We start from the raw sequence: 15,460 nt of genomic DNA on the forward strand, positions 1-15,460 counted from the left end.
ATGGCGTGGGAGTAAAGGCATTTTCTTACCCTTTCCTAAAGCCCTATTGGTGCAGGTGCATTGACCTCAAAGGGTCCTTCCTGCCTTCTCAGAAGCAAATATTAGGTGACACCTACAAAACACCAACGTTTGTCATCCTAATCAGACCGGCACCAAGCCCAGTGGGAGGTAAGCTGCCAACCAAACCAGTTTTGAGTGACCACTAAGGAGAGGACTAATCGTGTCTCTGGCCACACTATTCCCCATCCTTGATTTAGGGAATAAAGTGCACTGTGGGATTGTTTGCAGTCAGTAGACAGCACCTACTGCAAGTGTTGGTAGAGTTGTCCCTTTAAACTCTTACCTCACTGATGGGGGGAGTCAGAAGTCACCCCACCCACTAGCTAGTGACAAGCATAAATGTGGCAACCCAAAAGACCCTCCTCAGAACCTTCGCTGTTCCTGTGGAAGAGCAGAAAAAGGATGGCAACTGCAGTTTGAGACCAGTGAGGAGATCTGAAGGGCTGGACTTGCACCCCCTTGTACCCAGGAAAAAGAGATGTACTCTGTGGCTACAGGAACACAATAATCTACAAGAGGCCTTTTACCTGAAGTGCCCAGCTGACTAATAGCAACTGGGCCTGGGCTGGTCCCTGCTTGCGGCCTCTTCTGGAGTTGCTCTTGACCCCAAGCTCTGTTCCTGAGGTTCTGAGGCCCCTGGCTGTGTCTAGCTGGACCTCTACTTACATCTCTGATGAATTGGGACGTAAAAACATTTTGCCCATCCAGAACTCTGGAGGACAAGGACCAGCCCCCCAAGTAGATTTGCTCAAATGCAAGCTTGCTCAGCTAAGAAAATGGTTCTCCCAATTGTAGCTTCTCCACAGAAATAAATCCTCAGTGAGGAGGTTTCTGGTCTCATGAAACTCATTGTCAGATACAGGGTGCTACCGTGTTCTGCTGGACCCTTAATACAAACATACAAATCTTGACTGGGAAAAGGTGCAAAAAGTGTCCAGCCAACGAGAGGACTTCTCCAGGCATGACATTTGAATTTTTCCCACTCAAACCAATGGCTTCAAGAGGCATCATTATACAAACATCCTGCCTCCAGAAACTCTTGTCAGGAACAGCCTGTAATCTAGCTCCGCTGGAGAATTTTGACTTTTGTTTCAGAGACTAAGTACAGAGGTACAATCTCTGACCAGGTTTAACTTACTTTGTGTATCCAGACCACGTTCCATCAAGGTCAGTCTGAAATCATCCCAAGGTTCAGGTCAACTGCGACCGTAGACTATCATGTCTACTTTACTAGTTCTTGGCTTTTTTTCACTTAAATCTTGAAACATTCATAGTTCAGGATCCCCCTTATTCAATTTTCATCATTTTGCTGGCATTTTGATTGTTCAGTTTTCTCTACTTTTACAAATTAAGGTGGGATTTTTATTGTGTTGTGTCTTTGACATTTTAACTGTTTTAGTACTTCTCAATGCTGTGCACATTTGAATTAAGCTAAGCTTGTCTGCTCTCTGCCACATGCTTGCTTAATGTGTATTACTGAAGGGTAGGCAGAAACATCTGTGGCCCCTTCCGCAATATCAAAAGGACTCAGAAACTCAAACAACAGGTGCAAAGGCCTGTTGAACTGCATTCCAAACACCATGTAACGTCAGATGTTGTTGTCTTCCCCTTTTCACCTAAACAGGTAAAATGTTAATTTGGTATTTTCATGTCTGGTGTAATTATTTCCAATATCGCTTGTCTAGAATAGCAGAGTTTGTCATCTTTTGGTAAATTGGCAATGAAGGTTCAGCTCATGGACTGAAACAGTGTGAGATTTTAAAAGTTTGCATCTCTTCCACATTGTTTCTCGAGAAAGTTTAGAAGGCAATGTAGCAGAGTACAGTAGGATAACCTGTGCTACCGCTGATGTGACAAGTTTGCAGGTTATGCCCTCACAAGCCAAGCAATCAATGTAAAGAAAAACAAAATGCATGATCAGTGATTTCAATGGGCTCATCCAAACTAATTTCCTGAGAATTGTTACATGCAATTAAATGTAAATATTAAAAACATTTAAAATAACTGTCAAGCAATATCTTTTCTATTCACGCAGGGTTTTGGATTATACAGTTCTGATACCTACCAAAAACGTAGGCAAGATGCTTCTGTTGTCAGTGACAATGGCAAACTATACAGCCGAACTCTATTTCTGCTTCCCAATCCAATAGGTGTTGATATATAGTGCCCTGAGTGAATAGATGTTTAAAAAAAACTATTATTAACTTTAAGCAGTTCTCACTTTTACTGTTAGTCAAAAGTGCATGAACAATTTAATTTCAAAACTTGCTATAAAATATCACGCTTTTAACTTCTGTTGTACAAGAGTGATCATCTGTCAAATACACTGACAAAAATAAGTAACTCAAAGGCCTTGATTACAAGTGGGCTGGTGCTTTCTGACCGCTGCATAGACCCCAGCCTGTGCAGGGGTCAGAGTTCAGAGTTGAGTAGTGTTGTAATCTCAGAGTAGTTTAGCATACTTCCCTGTGGGTACAGTCCACCTCCCCTCTCCTCTCCTGCTCCTTTGGATCATCCCGTTAGAGTTCAAAAAAGAATGTTGAGAATCCAGTGTAAGGAGAGTGGATGATCAGAATAAAGAGTCTTGTGCCTTACCTGCTCTGTAGTCTGCTAATTTTCAAGGACTTCAACACTGGCGACGATCTGCGAAGGGGACAGATGATCATCTCCCCTTTGAGTACTCTCTCCTAGTCCTGACAATCCCATGTAGAGAGTCTTCTTCTTGCTGCCATCTAAAGTGTTCAATGGGTTTCCTGTGGACCTACCACCCGGCGACGGTCCTCTGTACAGGCGGTGTTACCTGGACTGTTGCCTCCTGCCTTACACTTCTGGCCTGTGTGGCAGTATCTATGGGGCACATATACAGGAGTCCTTCTGTCACCTGCTCAACGGTACATTGAGTGTCCACTGTTCTAATCCCAAGATTTTTGTGTGGTGTTCTCCACATTCCTGTGCTTCCCTCTGTGCAGTTGGGAACAGGAACACGGGGAAATACTGCTGCCTCCATGTCCCGTCCTCTGCTTGAGGATTTCCCTCATTGTGGCTGGGTCCGCGATGCATGCCAGCATTCTGCTGCCTCGTAGTGCCTCAGAGGAGTGCCTCAAGTGTCTGCCCACTGTCTCCTCAACCGACATGCACAGGACAAGGCGTCCGCTACTTAGGTCTCTAAATGAATCTCCTTCAGCTGCCTTCACCTCGGGTACTGTCCTTTCAACGAGGTGTCCCAAGAATTCTTCATCGTTGCTGGGTCCGAGCTGTGTCCTAGTGTCTGCTGCCTCATTGAGCCTCAGAGGTTTGCTTCAGCAGCAACATTCCACAGCCTCCTCATCCAGGTATTCTATGATTTTCTCATCGTGCTGGGTCCACGCTGCTTTGTCCTTATGTCTGCTGCCTCTTAGAGCCTCAGAGTATCGCTTCAGCAACAACATCCCATGGCTTCCCAATCCAGCACACCGCCATGTGCAGGAGTCAACTACGTTGTGCCCCTGATTGAACTTCCTGCTCAGTTTTCACCTCGGGTATCTCCCGGTCTTTGAGGTACCTTTGCCCTGTGAAGCATCTTCCAGCCTGCTATACCCAGCGCCTCCGCCGCACCAACCAGTAGTGGGCTGGTCTTTATTGCTGACTTCCTCCCAAACGTTTCCGGCGCTCCAACTACTGAGCGGCCTGTCCTTTGTTTTTTCATTTTCCTGCTGGATTAAATAACGCTTAAAGGAGACCTTGCCGACTATTCCTGTTTCCTCAATCCCAGTGAGATTTTTCTGTTCCTAATCATCAGGGGCCCCTGAGACGCTCGCCTTTGAGGTTATCCCTTGGTCAGTTTCCTCTGTGACAAGCTCACACCCTGCGTGCCATTTGTGAGTGCCCTATATTTAAGGCTCATCCACTCTCTGAAATCTTTTATTGTTGTGACTTTTCTGCTCAGTTTGATTACCCCGTTATACACTGCGTGCCTCACATTATATTCTCCCAGTGTCAGCGACAGTATCACCTCAGGTGGTCCTGGAGCGCCAGTGTTACCGGGGCAATTTTCTGCATTCTCCCTCGTCCTGGTCTTACAGTGCATCAAACGTCTATCCTGTGTACATTCCATTGCGCTGAGATTCTCTCCTCTCCCACTTCCATGCCCCAAGTCACTCTCCACCATGGGCACTTCAGGTATTAGCCAACCGCCGTCCTTCTTAAATGAATGTGGAGACCTCGAAAATCACTGGAAAGATTGGACTAAATTGTTTGAATCTTACCTGATTGCAATGGGGGGAAAAATTCTCTTTGCACAAACAACGTATTCTGCTGCATAACTTAGGTTTTCACAAATGCTAAGTTTGCGAAACTCTACCTGACCAGATTTAGACAATGATGGCGATTTTGATGTGTACGATATCACACTAATGAAGTTAGAGACACACTTTGGGGACAAGGTCAATGTGGTGCTTGAATGCCACAAATCCTTTAGCAGAGTACAAGGGAAGTACTAATCCCTTAATAACTATATCGCAGCTTTAAGAGGACTCACACAGTTATGCAAGTTTGGGGGTCTCAGTGATTCCCTCATAAGAAACCAACTCATCAGGTGCACGAACAGCACCAGATTTCAAGAATAACTACTCTCTAAAAACCCCACACTAAGAGACGCTATTGCTATAGCACAGTCGATTGAACATACAGTGAAGTGTGCAAAAGAAATGAAAGTTAAACAAGAATTAGTGGCTTCTGTACAAGTTGAGGACACTAACGGTGAGGTACTCAAAGTATCCAATAAAGAGGGAACTAAAGAAATACCTACCTCTAAGTCTACCAAGGAGGGCCATAAGTTAAAAATGTTTTAGATGCAGCAGCAGTAACCATTTGGCCAACAGCCCCCTGTGCACAGCTCGGAGTGTCTTGTGTAAAAAATGCAATAGAAGAGGGCACTTAGCTAGAGTGTGTAGAGATGGAGTAAGTAATACAGTCAATGTGGCCAGTGTAAACGAGGAGCCATGGGCTAAATTTATATTCCAATTAAAAGACAGTGATGCATGCTCCAAACCCAACTACTCGAAGTGTGTAGTTCTCTTAGACAACAAACTCTTAGAGATGTATGCTGACTCTTGTTCCCTGTTCATGTTAGTGAACCTCAAGGACTTCAAGAAGTCTCTAGGTCGCAGTAAAGCAATGCAAAATCCTCCGGATATCTCACCGGAAGGATACACCAGAGGCCCCATTCCCCTTGTTGGCATGATTCCTAGCCACATAGACTTTAAAGGAAGAACCACAGTGGGCAAGGTGTATGTGGTTGAGAGTGGAGCGAACCTGCTGGAATGGCAACATCAGAAAGAATTAGGAATCATTTTGGACCCTAAAGACAAAAACAAAGTCATTTTAGTCGACATTCCCAACAGCAACAGGCTCCTGCAGGATGCGGTCCGAACCTGTTCACTGACAAGCTAGGTAAAATGAGAGACTTTCAACATAAAATCAAGGTTAGGCAAGGCGCAAACCTGTAGTACGTTGAACACGATCTGTACCTCTTCGCCTTAGAGAAACCCTCAAGGCTGAATTAGATCAATTATGTGAGATGGGTGTTATTCAACCCATAGAAGCGCCAGAATGGCTGGCGCCATTAGTTCTAGCGTCGAAGGCCAATGGACAAGGTATCCGCCTTTGTGTGGATCTCCTCAGTCTCAACGAAAATATCTGGGTAGAATGATTTCCTCTCCCCAGCATAAATGAGATGCTAAGCACCATGGGGAAGGCATGTTTTTTTTCAGTCATTAGTAAAACTTCACCCAGAGTCATGACCGTTGACAGCTTTCTCCTCGCCATTTGGGGCCTACTTGTTTGTTAGAATGCCATTCGGACTTGCCTCAGTGGCATTCATTTTCCAATAAATAGTTCAACACATTCTTGAGGGTGTCAAAAATACCGGTTGTTTCCAAGATGATGTACTAATGTACGGGTCGACGTAGGAAGAACACAGCGTCACTCTCAACACAATGTGCCAAAGACTCTCTGACGCAGGGTTGACAGTGAAATTAAATAAATGCAAGATCAAAGTCACTTCAGGGGACTATTTGGGGCACACTGTTTCCAAAGATGGTTTTAGGCCTAAGTACAGCTCAATCCAAGCAGTCAAGGATGCTCCGTATCCATCAAACAAAGGTGAACTCAAATCATATCTCGGACTGGTAGAATATATGTCCAAGTTCGTGAGAAACTTTTCTGATCTATGTGATGGGTTACGGGACCTCCTCAAGAAAAACTCAGAGTTTGTATGGGAAGAGAAACGCAACAAAATGGCTGAGACTAGAAAACAACAGATTCTTGATTCACCTGCCTTAGGAACATTTGACCCTATGAGGAAACAGTTCTAACTACAGATGCATCCGGTAAAAGGCTGGGAGCCATGCTCTCTCAAAAAGGAAATGGTGAAGAAACTGTCATTGCTTTTGCATCCCGGTCCCTCAGCTCCTCAGAACGGAACTACTCAGTCATTGAGAGGGAAGCGTTGGCATGCTTCTGGGAAGTGCACCTTTTAAAAATTTTCTTGTGGGGCATAAAGTTTGTTATACGCACTGACCACAAGCTGTTATCTTTCATGTTCTAACCCAAACATGGCCAAAACTTGTCTCCACGGATAAACAAATGAGTCCTAGGTCTAGAGAATTACTGCTTTAAGGTAGAATACCTACCAGGACCTGAGAATGTGATTGCAGACTACCTATCCAGGTCTCCTCTCACTGTCAATAATAGCGAGAAACCGTTAGATGTGCCCATTTTTTCCATGCATCTTCCCTCACTAACTAAAGATGACTGGGATCAAAGCATTGTAAAAGACAAACACATGGACGTTCTCAGAGACTTCATCATCAATGGTTGGCCTAAAAATCTTACTGAAGTTCTAGATGCTGTCAAAGACTATTGGGAGGTGAGGTATGAACTATCTCTCTTTTTTGTGAGGCTCCTGCCTAAGTGTCCTTCATGGGTTAGGTCAATTATCTTGTTCTTCAAATCCGTGGCTGGAATTACTTTCTCACCTCGATGTATTCTACCGGATACATCGAGGTGAGAAAGTAATTCCACCCACGGATTAGAAGACCAAGATAATTGACCTAGCCAATGAAGGACACTTAAGCAGGATCCTCACAAAAAACGAAGTCAGAAGTTGCTTTTGGTTTCCAAGAATGGATTCAATGGTCGAACTCAAGGTCAAGGAATGCACCAGCTGCGCTAAAAGCGACAAAAGCAAAGTCCTTCATAAAGCTCCTCTATCTCCTGTCGACGTTCCGGAAGTGACATGGACCAAGCTAGCCATTGAGATGATTGGTCCAATGGATACCCTGGGTCCCCAGAAAAAATTCATGTTTGTTCTCGTCGATTACACCTCCCATTGGGTCAATTTCAAGTTTACACCATCCACTACAACGAGCAATCTCCTATCTTTCTTAAAAAATATTTTTGTTGGGGGCGTGTTCAAGATGGCGGACTAGTAGGACGTATCTGCTCACCGCTCCTGCCCACAACCAGAGCCTTACCTGCATAGCTTTGTCTAGCATGTACCCACCGGCAGATTCCGACTTGGGTGCTGTCTGTGAACCCTGCCTGCACCTATGAAAGTGGGGACTGGCTTCGGGCTCCCGGCCCCAGCAGTGATCGCGCTGAGGGCGCCTGAGGAGCAGTTGATAGCAACGGCCGTTGTGAAAGATGGGAGCGGAGGTTACCGCTGATGGTCCCGGCAGCCCTGGTGGGTCCCGGCTGCGTTCGCGGTGCCGGATCTGTGCCGCGGCTGTACCGCGACCAAACTATTAGTGTCTCCACAGGCTGCCCAACACCCACTGGTGGCAGCATCAAGATGGCGGTGCCCGCCTACGCCTGAGGACCTGCAGGTTTGGGTGTGCCTGGGGAAGGGCTGCCGGAGGCAGCCATCATGACGAGCAGGAGCAGAGGTGGCTGCTGCAGACCCACGTTGCCTTGGTGGGTTCCGGGGGCAGTACGGGGCCGGAGCTGTCCCACGACCAGACCCTTAAAGATCCACAAGCTGGCAGCATCAAAATGGCGGCACAGGCCGGCTTCTGAGGGGTTGCGGCGGTGATTGCCTGGAATGTGCAACTGCTTGTGGGGAGTCTGTACGCCGAGTGGGCCCCACAGCCCCTGTTGCGCCTCCTTCTAGGCTGAGTGTGTTGAGGCTTGCACCCCTGCAGTGAGGATCGCGACTGCTTGAGGGTGCGGCGAGACTCAGGCGTACTGACGGAGGTGCTTGCTTGACCTGCAGCGGTTGGGAGCAGCGTTTGCGGGCCTGGAGCGGTTTTGAGAGGTGAGCGGGTCCTGGCAGCGACTGGCTTGGCACAGCGTCTTCTGGAGGGCTTCTCTGCACCACTGTATGTGTCCCTATAGCTCCTACCATCAACTAGTGTGCCACAGCGAGGCTGGTTAGGATCAGCCTACATCCTTTGGGACAGCGGTGAGACACAGGCGACCTCACTGCGGGGCTTGTTTGACTTGACTGGCCTACAGCCGTTGGGAGTAGCGAGGGCGGGCCTAGAGTGATCTTGTGGAGATGAGTGGGGCCTGGTGGAGCCAACACTCCGGATACGCCTGGTCGGGGACCTCTGTGCAGTAGTCCTCGCATTTTCACCGACGGCCTGCCTACCTATCACCTCGCAGCTACTATCAAAGGCCAGCAACACTGCGGCTGGGGCAGTTGGTCCCACTCTACGTGCCCCTTTTGCTCTACTAGACATTGAGGCTGAGGTGCAGATAGTTAGGGTGAAGCTGCTATCTTGGACTTCTTTGTGAGAGCCCGGGTCTGATTTCAGAGATCTTGGCGACTGACCGGGGGTTCAGCTTAGCCCTTGCCTACGGACATTAACTCCAGCTGGGTGACGGGTCGCCCCTGGTTACTGTGTGAGATGCCACTATTGTAAGAGCCTTTCCTGTGTTGCCAGAGGCCAGCAGCTAAAGTGAAGGGACGAGATCGGTCATTGGAACGCGGTTGGTGGCAGGGGCGCTTTCTCCAAAACCTTGGATTAGGAAACCATCAAGGAGTGCTGGGTGCCGTGGGTTGGTGCTGTTAGCGTTCCCTTTTCTCCAGTCGGCTACGCGACCTTTCTACATGGCGGCCTCCAGAAGCCGGAAAGACAGGTCCATCAAAGACTTATTTCTCAAATCCGGCACTGGGGGAGCAGACACTATGTCACGGGCAGGTGGGGCCACAGACTGGAAGGAACTGGCGGAGGCTGATGGACCTGTCACACGCACTGTCCTGGAGTCGCTCTTTACGGACCTGACCAGGGTGTTTCATGCTATGAAAAAGGATTTTACGTCCGAAATCTGAGAGATGCTCAGAGATTTCGACTCTGTGGGAGGATGTGTATATGACATGGAGAACCAGACGGCGGTCAGGGACGAAGAGGTGTCTCAGCTTCAACAGGAGATGCTCCGCCTATGTGAACAGCATTTAGATCGTCAATCCCACACAGGGGACCTGGAGAACCGCTCTTGTCGAAACAACATCCGGATACAAGCAGTTCCGCAGGGATTGGAGGCTACGATATATATCGGCTTTTGTCGTAGACCTGTTCCGCCTTGTTTTGGGAGATTCCCCTGACCAGGAGATCTGACTGGATGGCACACACCGAGTGGGCCTCAGGAGATCGGCGACGGCACCACCGCTTGACATTCTGACATGTGTTAATGATTTCAAACTTAAGGAGCACATTCTGCGTGAGGCACGGTCTAAGCTCACTATTGAATTCGCTCATGCAAACCGCTCCTCTTCCAAGACCTAGCTGCCTCCACTCTTCAGAAACTGTGCGATTTCCGGGCCTATCACTACATTCCTTTGCTCTAAGGCTGTTGCATACTCCTTGGGGCACCCATTCAGGCTCATTTTCAAATGGGAAGGTAAACTTCGCCAAGTCTGCTCTGTGGAAGAAGTGTCCTCTCTCTTGCGCATCCCAGGGGCGGGCCACGACAGTCCTGAGAAGCACGTCAGCCCAGCTCAACGCGAGGACGGCGACCGATGGCGGAAAGTAGGGGGCTCACTGCCGGTCTCTCGCCCGGACACAGAAGCTATGGCCAACGAACGTTCAACAATTCTACGATCTTTATCAGAGGACTCCACCCTCACTTCTGCTGACTAATATGGGCGCTTTCCCTTTTTTGAATGTCCTCTATCTTTGCTTCTCTCTTCCAGCTTCCCGGTGGGACCACTCCACTCCAGCTGATTGGGCCGGGCCTGGGTTGGGGGGGCGGCGGGGACTCCTGCTATCCATCCCACGTCTCACCACAGGCTGTTCGCCTGGGATATTTGTGAACTCTACTCATGACAGTTATTCTTGTTTGGTTAGTTCGGGTATTTCTTTCACAGTGTTTCCTTTGTTTATGGGGTTATATCCTCCTTCTCCGATGTTAGGACAGGCTCACCTCCTAGGCCCTTTTGCTTGTCCTAGGTTCTTCAGACGAGTGCTGTTAGCTGCTGCAACTGTAGATTCCCGCCCGCATGGTCATTGACATTCACATTGTGTCCTTAAATGTGAAAGGTCTTAAAAGCCCCACCAAACGAAGAGCACTGCTGTCTTATTTAGAGCAATCTGACACCCCTATTTGTTTAATTCAAGAGACACACCTCCTCATGGTCACCGTCTTCGATCAAGGGCATTCCTGATTCAAATGTTCTCATCCGCCACTTCTAACACAGCAGGGGTTGCCCTCTTGGTTTCCTCCTGTTTCCCAGGATGTGTGGGTAGCAAACAGGCTGAAATTAAGGGGCGGTTTCTGGCCTTCACCTTTATTTTAGATACTCACACTTTTGTACTGGCCTCGGTTTACGTTCCCAATAGTGGCCAGGAGGGTTTTATTAAGACGTCATTCAGGACATCACAGGTTTGCCAGACTGGACAGACTTGTTGGGAGGGGACTTAGATGGGGACACGGACCGATCTGGGCAACGATGGGGTCAGACGGGAACTTTGTCCAATGCTGGGAAGCGCCTCTTGACCGATGCAGGGCTCACTGACATCTGGAGGCATAAACACCCTAACACTAGGGCTTATACGTTTTACTCACGTCCTCATAAAACTTACAATCGCATTGATTACATCTTTACTTCTGACATGCTAACACAGCAAGTCAGTGTAGTTGAGATTCTCCCCTGCCCATTGTCCGACCATTCTGCGCTGCGACTCTCTCTGACCTTTCCCCCAAGGCGTGTTGCTCGACGCTTTTGGCGTCTGTGGAGACCATGCTCCTGCGGTAGTGCGGCAGGTCAAGGGAAGCATATCAGACTACCTAGCTTTAAATGGCACACCAGGCGTTTCTATGACGACCCTTTGGGAAGCGATGAAAGCGGTTCTTAGGGGGGTTTTCATTGGTATTGCGTCAGCTGACAATAAAGACTTAAGGGAAAAGCGTGCGCACCTGATGGCCAAGGTAGTTGAGCTGGGACGTATTCACCAGCGAACGGGAGCACCGAGGGTCTGGCGACAGTTGAAGACGGCTCGAGCACAACTAGCTGGGTTAGATGTTGATCGGGCGGAGTATGCAGCTTTACCTCTTAAGCATGCCTTCTATGTATGGGGCGATCAATGCGGGTGCCTCCTCGCAAACCGCCTCCATGCCCAGTGACAAGCGCAAAAATGACATTGATACAGGACTCTGGGGGGCGGGACTGTAGCGAAGACACGACGATTGTTGAAGCTTTTAGGCACTTTTATGCATCATTATACTTGGCTCAGGTATTGCCTGACACTGAACCGACTCGGTACTTACAGAGAGCAGCCACTTCCACACTGCTACCGTCCCACGCAGCGGAGCTGGAGGCCCCCATTCGAGTGGAGGAGGTTATCTCTGCGATTGCCCATCTTAAGCATAACAAATCTCCCATCCCCGATGGGTTCTCTTCAGGGTTTTATAAGAAATGTTGTGGAAAGTTGGCCCCTATTCTTACACATGTTTTTAATTCCATCGGATCAACAGGGTCTTCTCCCTTCCCTTTCTCTATATTAGAGTCCTTAATAACTGTAATACCTAAGCCTGGGAAGGATCACCGTTTCTGTGGCTCGTACCGTCCAGTATCACTTCTTAATGTGGACTTAAAGATATTTACCGGCATTTTGGCGACGCGACTTTCCAAATATCTTGCCGGCTTGATAGACCTGGATCAATCAGGCTTTGTCTCCAGATGACAATACTCGGATAATACAAAACGACTTCTCAATCTGATGGATCACTCCGAGCGCTTCCTGGCGGAACGCTTGATCCTCTCTGTCGACGCCGAGAAGGCGTTCGACAGGGTCCATTGGCCGTATCTCCGAGCAACCTTGATTCACTTTGGCCTTCCTGATCGTTTCATAACCTGGATCTTCCAGTGCTATGCAAATCCTACAGCTACAGTGCGGGTGAAGGGGGTGGCATCAGTGGCCTTTCCAATACGTAGGGGGACTAGGCAGGGCTGTCCGCTGTCACTGCTGCTATTTGTCCTATATATGGAGCCCCTAGCCCAACGTATTCGGGAGGACCCATCGATCCGAGGGGTGTTTTTCGGGGGGTCTGGGCACAAACTTTGTCTTTATGCCGATGACGTGGTGGCGACCCTGGAGCGTCCTCGAGAGTCCCTGCTATCCTTCTTGAACGAATTAGCTCCATTCGCCCTGGCATTGGGCTTTCAGCTAAATGTGTATAAGTCGCAAGCTCTTAGCTTGTCCCTGGAGCCTGAGACGCTGGAACTCCTTCAGCGGGACTTCAATGGGTCCAGGACGCCATCACATCTTGACGGGCATTGGTAGAATGGCCTCGACCTGAGTCCGAGAAACATTGGTTATTTTTGGACAGAGCTCTTGCAGCTCGCACTCTTTGGGGGGGTCCCCTTTCTTCCCCGTCAGAGTTGACATCGCAGTTTATATCTATCAGAGGTGACCCGGCCCATTATGGCAGCTTGGGTCAGGACTGTGACTGCTAGAGGCCTTACAACATTCCCGTTCCCTATCACACCCATTGTGAAGAACCAGGGCTTTACACATGGCCTTGACTATAGAGACTTTCATCATTGGACGACAGACGCTACTCGCTCCATCGGGCATTTCTCTGATCTTTTGGGCCTTCACCCATTTGAGGAGTTCCGCACTGATCTTGGGCTTCCCGAAACGGAACGATATAATGAACTATAGATTAGACATTGTGTATTGCAGGAGGGGGTGTGTGAGGGTGCGGAGAGGCTACTTACATCATTTGAGAGGTGGTTAATCTCGAGGCACAGCCATGCACGGCTGATGTCAGACCTGTACAAATTTATGAGGGCCCTCCCAGACACTGCGAAAACCTCAGGACAATTGCGGTGGGAGGGTGAACTGGGAAGGGAACTCTTATCAAAGGAATGGAAGGACATCTACCATCGGGCCCGTCGCACGGCTGGCAATGTGGCGTCCATTGAAACGGCCACCAAATTGGCCACTTATTGGTATTTGACACCTGTACGGCTCCATAGGAGCAATCCCTCACATAGCCCCTTGTGCAGGAGAGGTTGTGGCACGCTGGGCACTCTTACTCACTTGCTCTGGGACTGCCCTTCCCTGGGGACATATTGATCACAAATACTAGACGAGATTGACTCCCACTTCGATACACAGATCCCAAGATTCCCAGCATATATCCTTCTTGGCCTCCCCAACGCCCTCACCTTCCCGCTTCACTCTTGGAGAGGCAAACAAATGGCCCTGATTTTAGGAGCAGCAGTACAGAACGTCCTAACACACTGGGGCTCCACGATGCTTCCCACTCGACTAGGCTGGTTACACAAATTGTGGTCCAGTCTGGGGATGGAAAAGATTTCTCTTTCCCTGACCAACCCTGAGGCCTCCTTCCAAGAACTCTGGGCCCCTCTTGTACCACTTTTGCAATCTGACTTTACAGAACTCACATGTCCCAAATAACTTAGAATACTATGTTTGACAGATCCCCCACTTGCGCCCACTCCTGACACACTTGATCCTTAGCTGTTCTGGGCCTACCTATTGGGCTGCACTATCCCTATTTCGCAAGTTCACCTTTTTCTTTGAGGAGGAGGAGAGGAGAGGGGAAAGGGGGTTGGGGAGGGGGGTTTTGTATTCAAGTGTATTGTTCCTTTTGCCAATTGCACGATAGTACTATGCCGAGTTGTTACCCGATGATTGTGGAGCACACTGGCTCATTTGTTCTTTTGTGGAAAATCAATAAAAGACATCTCAAACCCCCCAAAAATATTTTTGGCTATGAAGGCATACCAGCCACCATCGTAACGGAAAATAAGGTCCAATTTACTTTGGCGACAATAAAGAAATTCTTGAAGGATTTAAACATAAGACATGAGAAAACTACACTTTACTGTCCGAAATGAATGGTCTGGTAGAGAGGGTGAATTGTATGGTGACAGAACACATTCAATTGACCTTCACCAATGGATTCAATGTAGAAGATGTCCTAAGAGAGTGCATTTGGGCATACCACACCACACCCAACCTTATCACAGGAGTATCCCCCTTTGTGTCCCTTAGAGGGAGGGAACCCAGCACCCAAATGAACCCCAGGTGGTTGGAGGGTGGTAAAAGAGTAATGCCTAATCCTGACCAGTGTAAGGAGAAAATTCATCTTCTCCAATAAAAGTATAAAAGTTGGTATTACAAAAAACAGGGAGTCAAGGACCACAAGTACAAGGCAGGTACCCCTGTGGTGGTCAAGAAACCCTCTCATGTGCAACCTGGGTCCAGCAAGTACCATGCTTCCCTACGAGTGGAAAAGGACAACAAGATCGTTGTTCACCTGGAAAATGGACAGATATGGAGTAAAGATAGACTCGTAGACATTTCCTCGATTGTTGTGCCTCATTGTTTTTGTGTTTCCCCCTGTATAAGGAGATGTATTGTAATCTTAGAGTAGTTTAGCATACTGCCCTTTTGGTATATTCCGCCTCCCATCCCCTCTCCTGCTCCTTGGGAACATTCTGTTAGGGTTCAAGATAGAATATTGAGAATCCAGTTTGAGGAGAGTGGATGATCAGAATAAAGATTCTTGTGCCTTCCCTGCTCTGGAGTTTGCTATTATTTCAAGGACTTCAACAAGTAGTATTTAACACAAGTATTAATGATAGGGTATGTTACATCCTTAAATTGTAGCAGAGGAAATTATTTACCTACTGTGCGGATTTTGGCACAGTAAGAACCACAATCTGCCTGTTATTCCACAGAAACTGTTAACAGTTGCTATTTATCATACCTAATAAATACTGACTTGCAGGGTATCATTATTTATCCAGTGATATAGAAGCTGTATTGCGGAAGTGCCCCGGGACCCCAACTTAGCGCACCCGGGCCACGTTGGTATTACATAAGGGGTTGCCGATGCTTGTGTGTCTCCTTCTGTAATATCGATAGCAATGGCCCACCCAAAG

At 48.1% G+C, this 15,460-nt stretch overlaps 1 protein-coding gene across 1 annotated transcript in view; it reads right to left on the reverse strand.

The window, feature by feature from the left end:
• The window catches only part of TMPRSS15 (transmembrane serine protease 15), a 1,630,091-nt gene that overhangs the window by 792,558 nt on the left and 822,073 nt on the right, over positions 1–15,460 (reverse strand). The window contains exon 12 of the mRNA XM_078658360.1: positions 2,126–2,228. Within this exon, the coding sequence (XP_078514486.1) occupies positions 2,126–2,228 (103 nt within the window). The remainder of the gene's footprint in view (positions 1–2,125; positions 2,229–15,460) is intronic.

This window comes from Lissotriton helveticus, chromosome 8, assembly GCF_964261635.1.
Source record: "Lissotriton helveticus chromosome 8, aLisHel1.1, whole genome shotgun sequence".
Classification (NCBI taxonomy): Eukaryota; Metazoa; Chordata; class Amphibia; order Caudata; family Salamandridae; genus Lissotriton; species Lissotriton helveticus.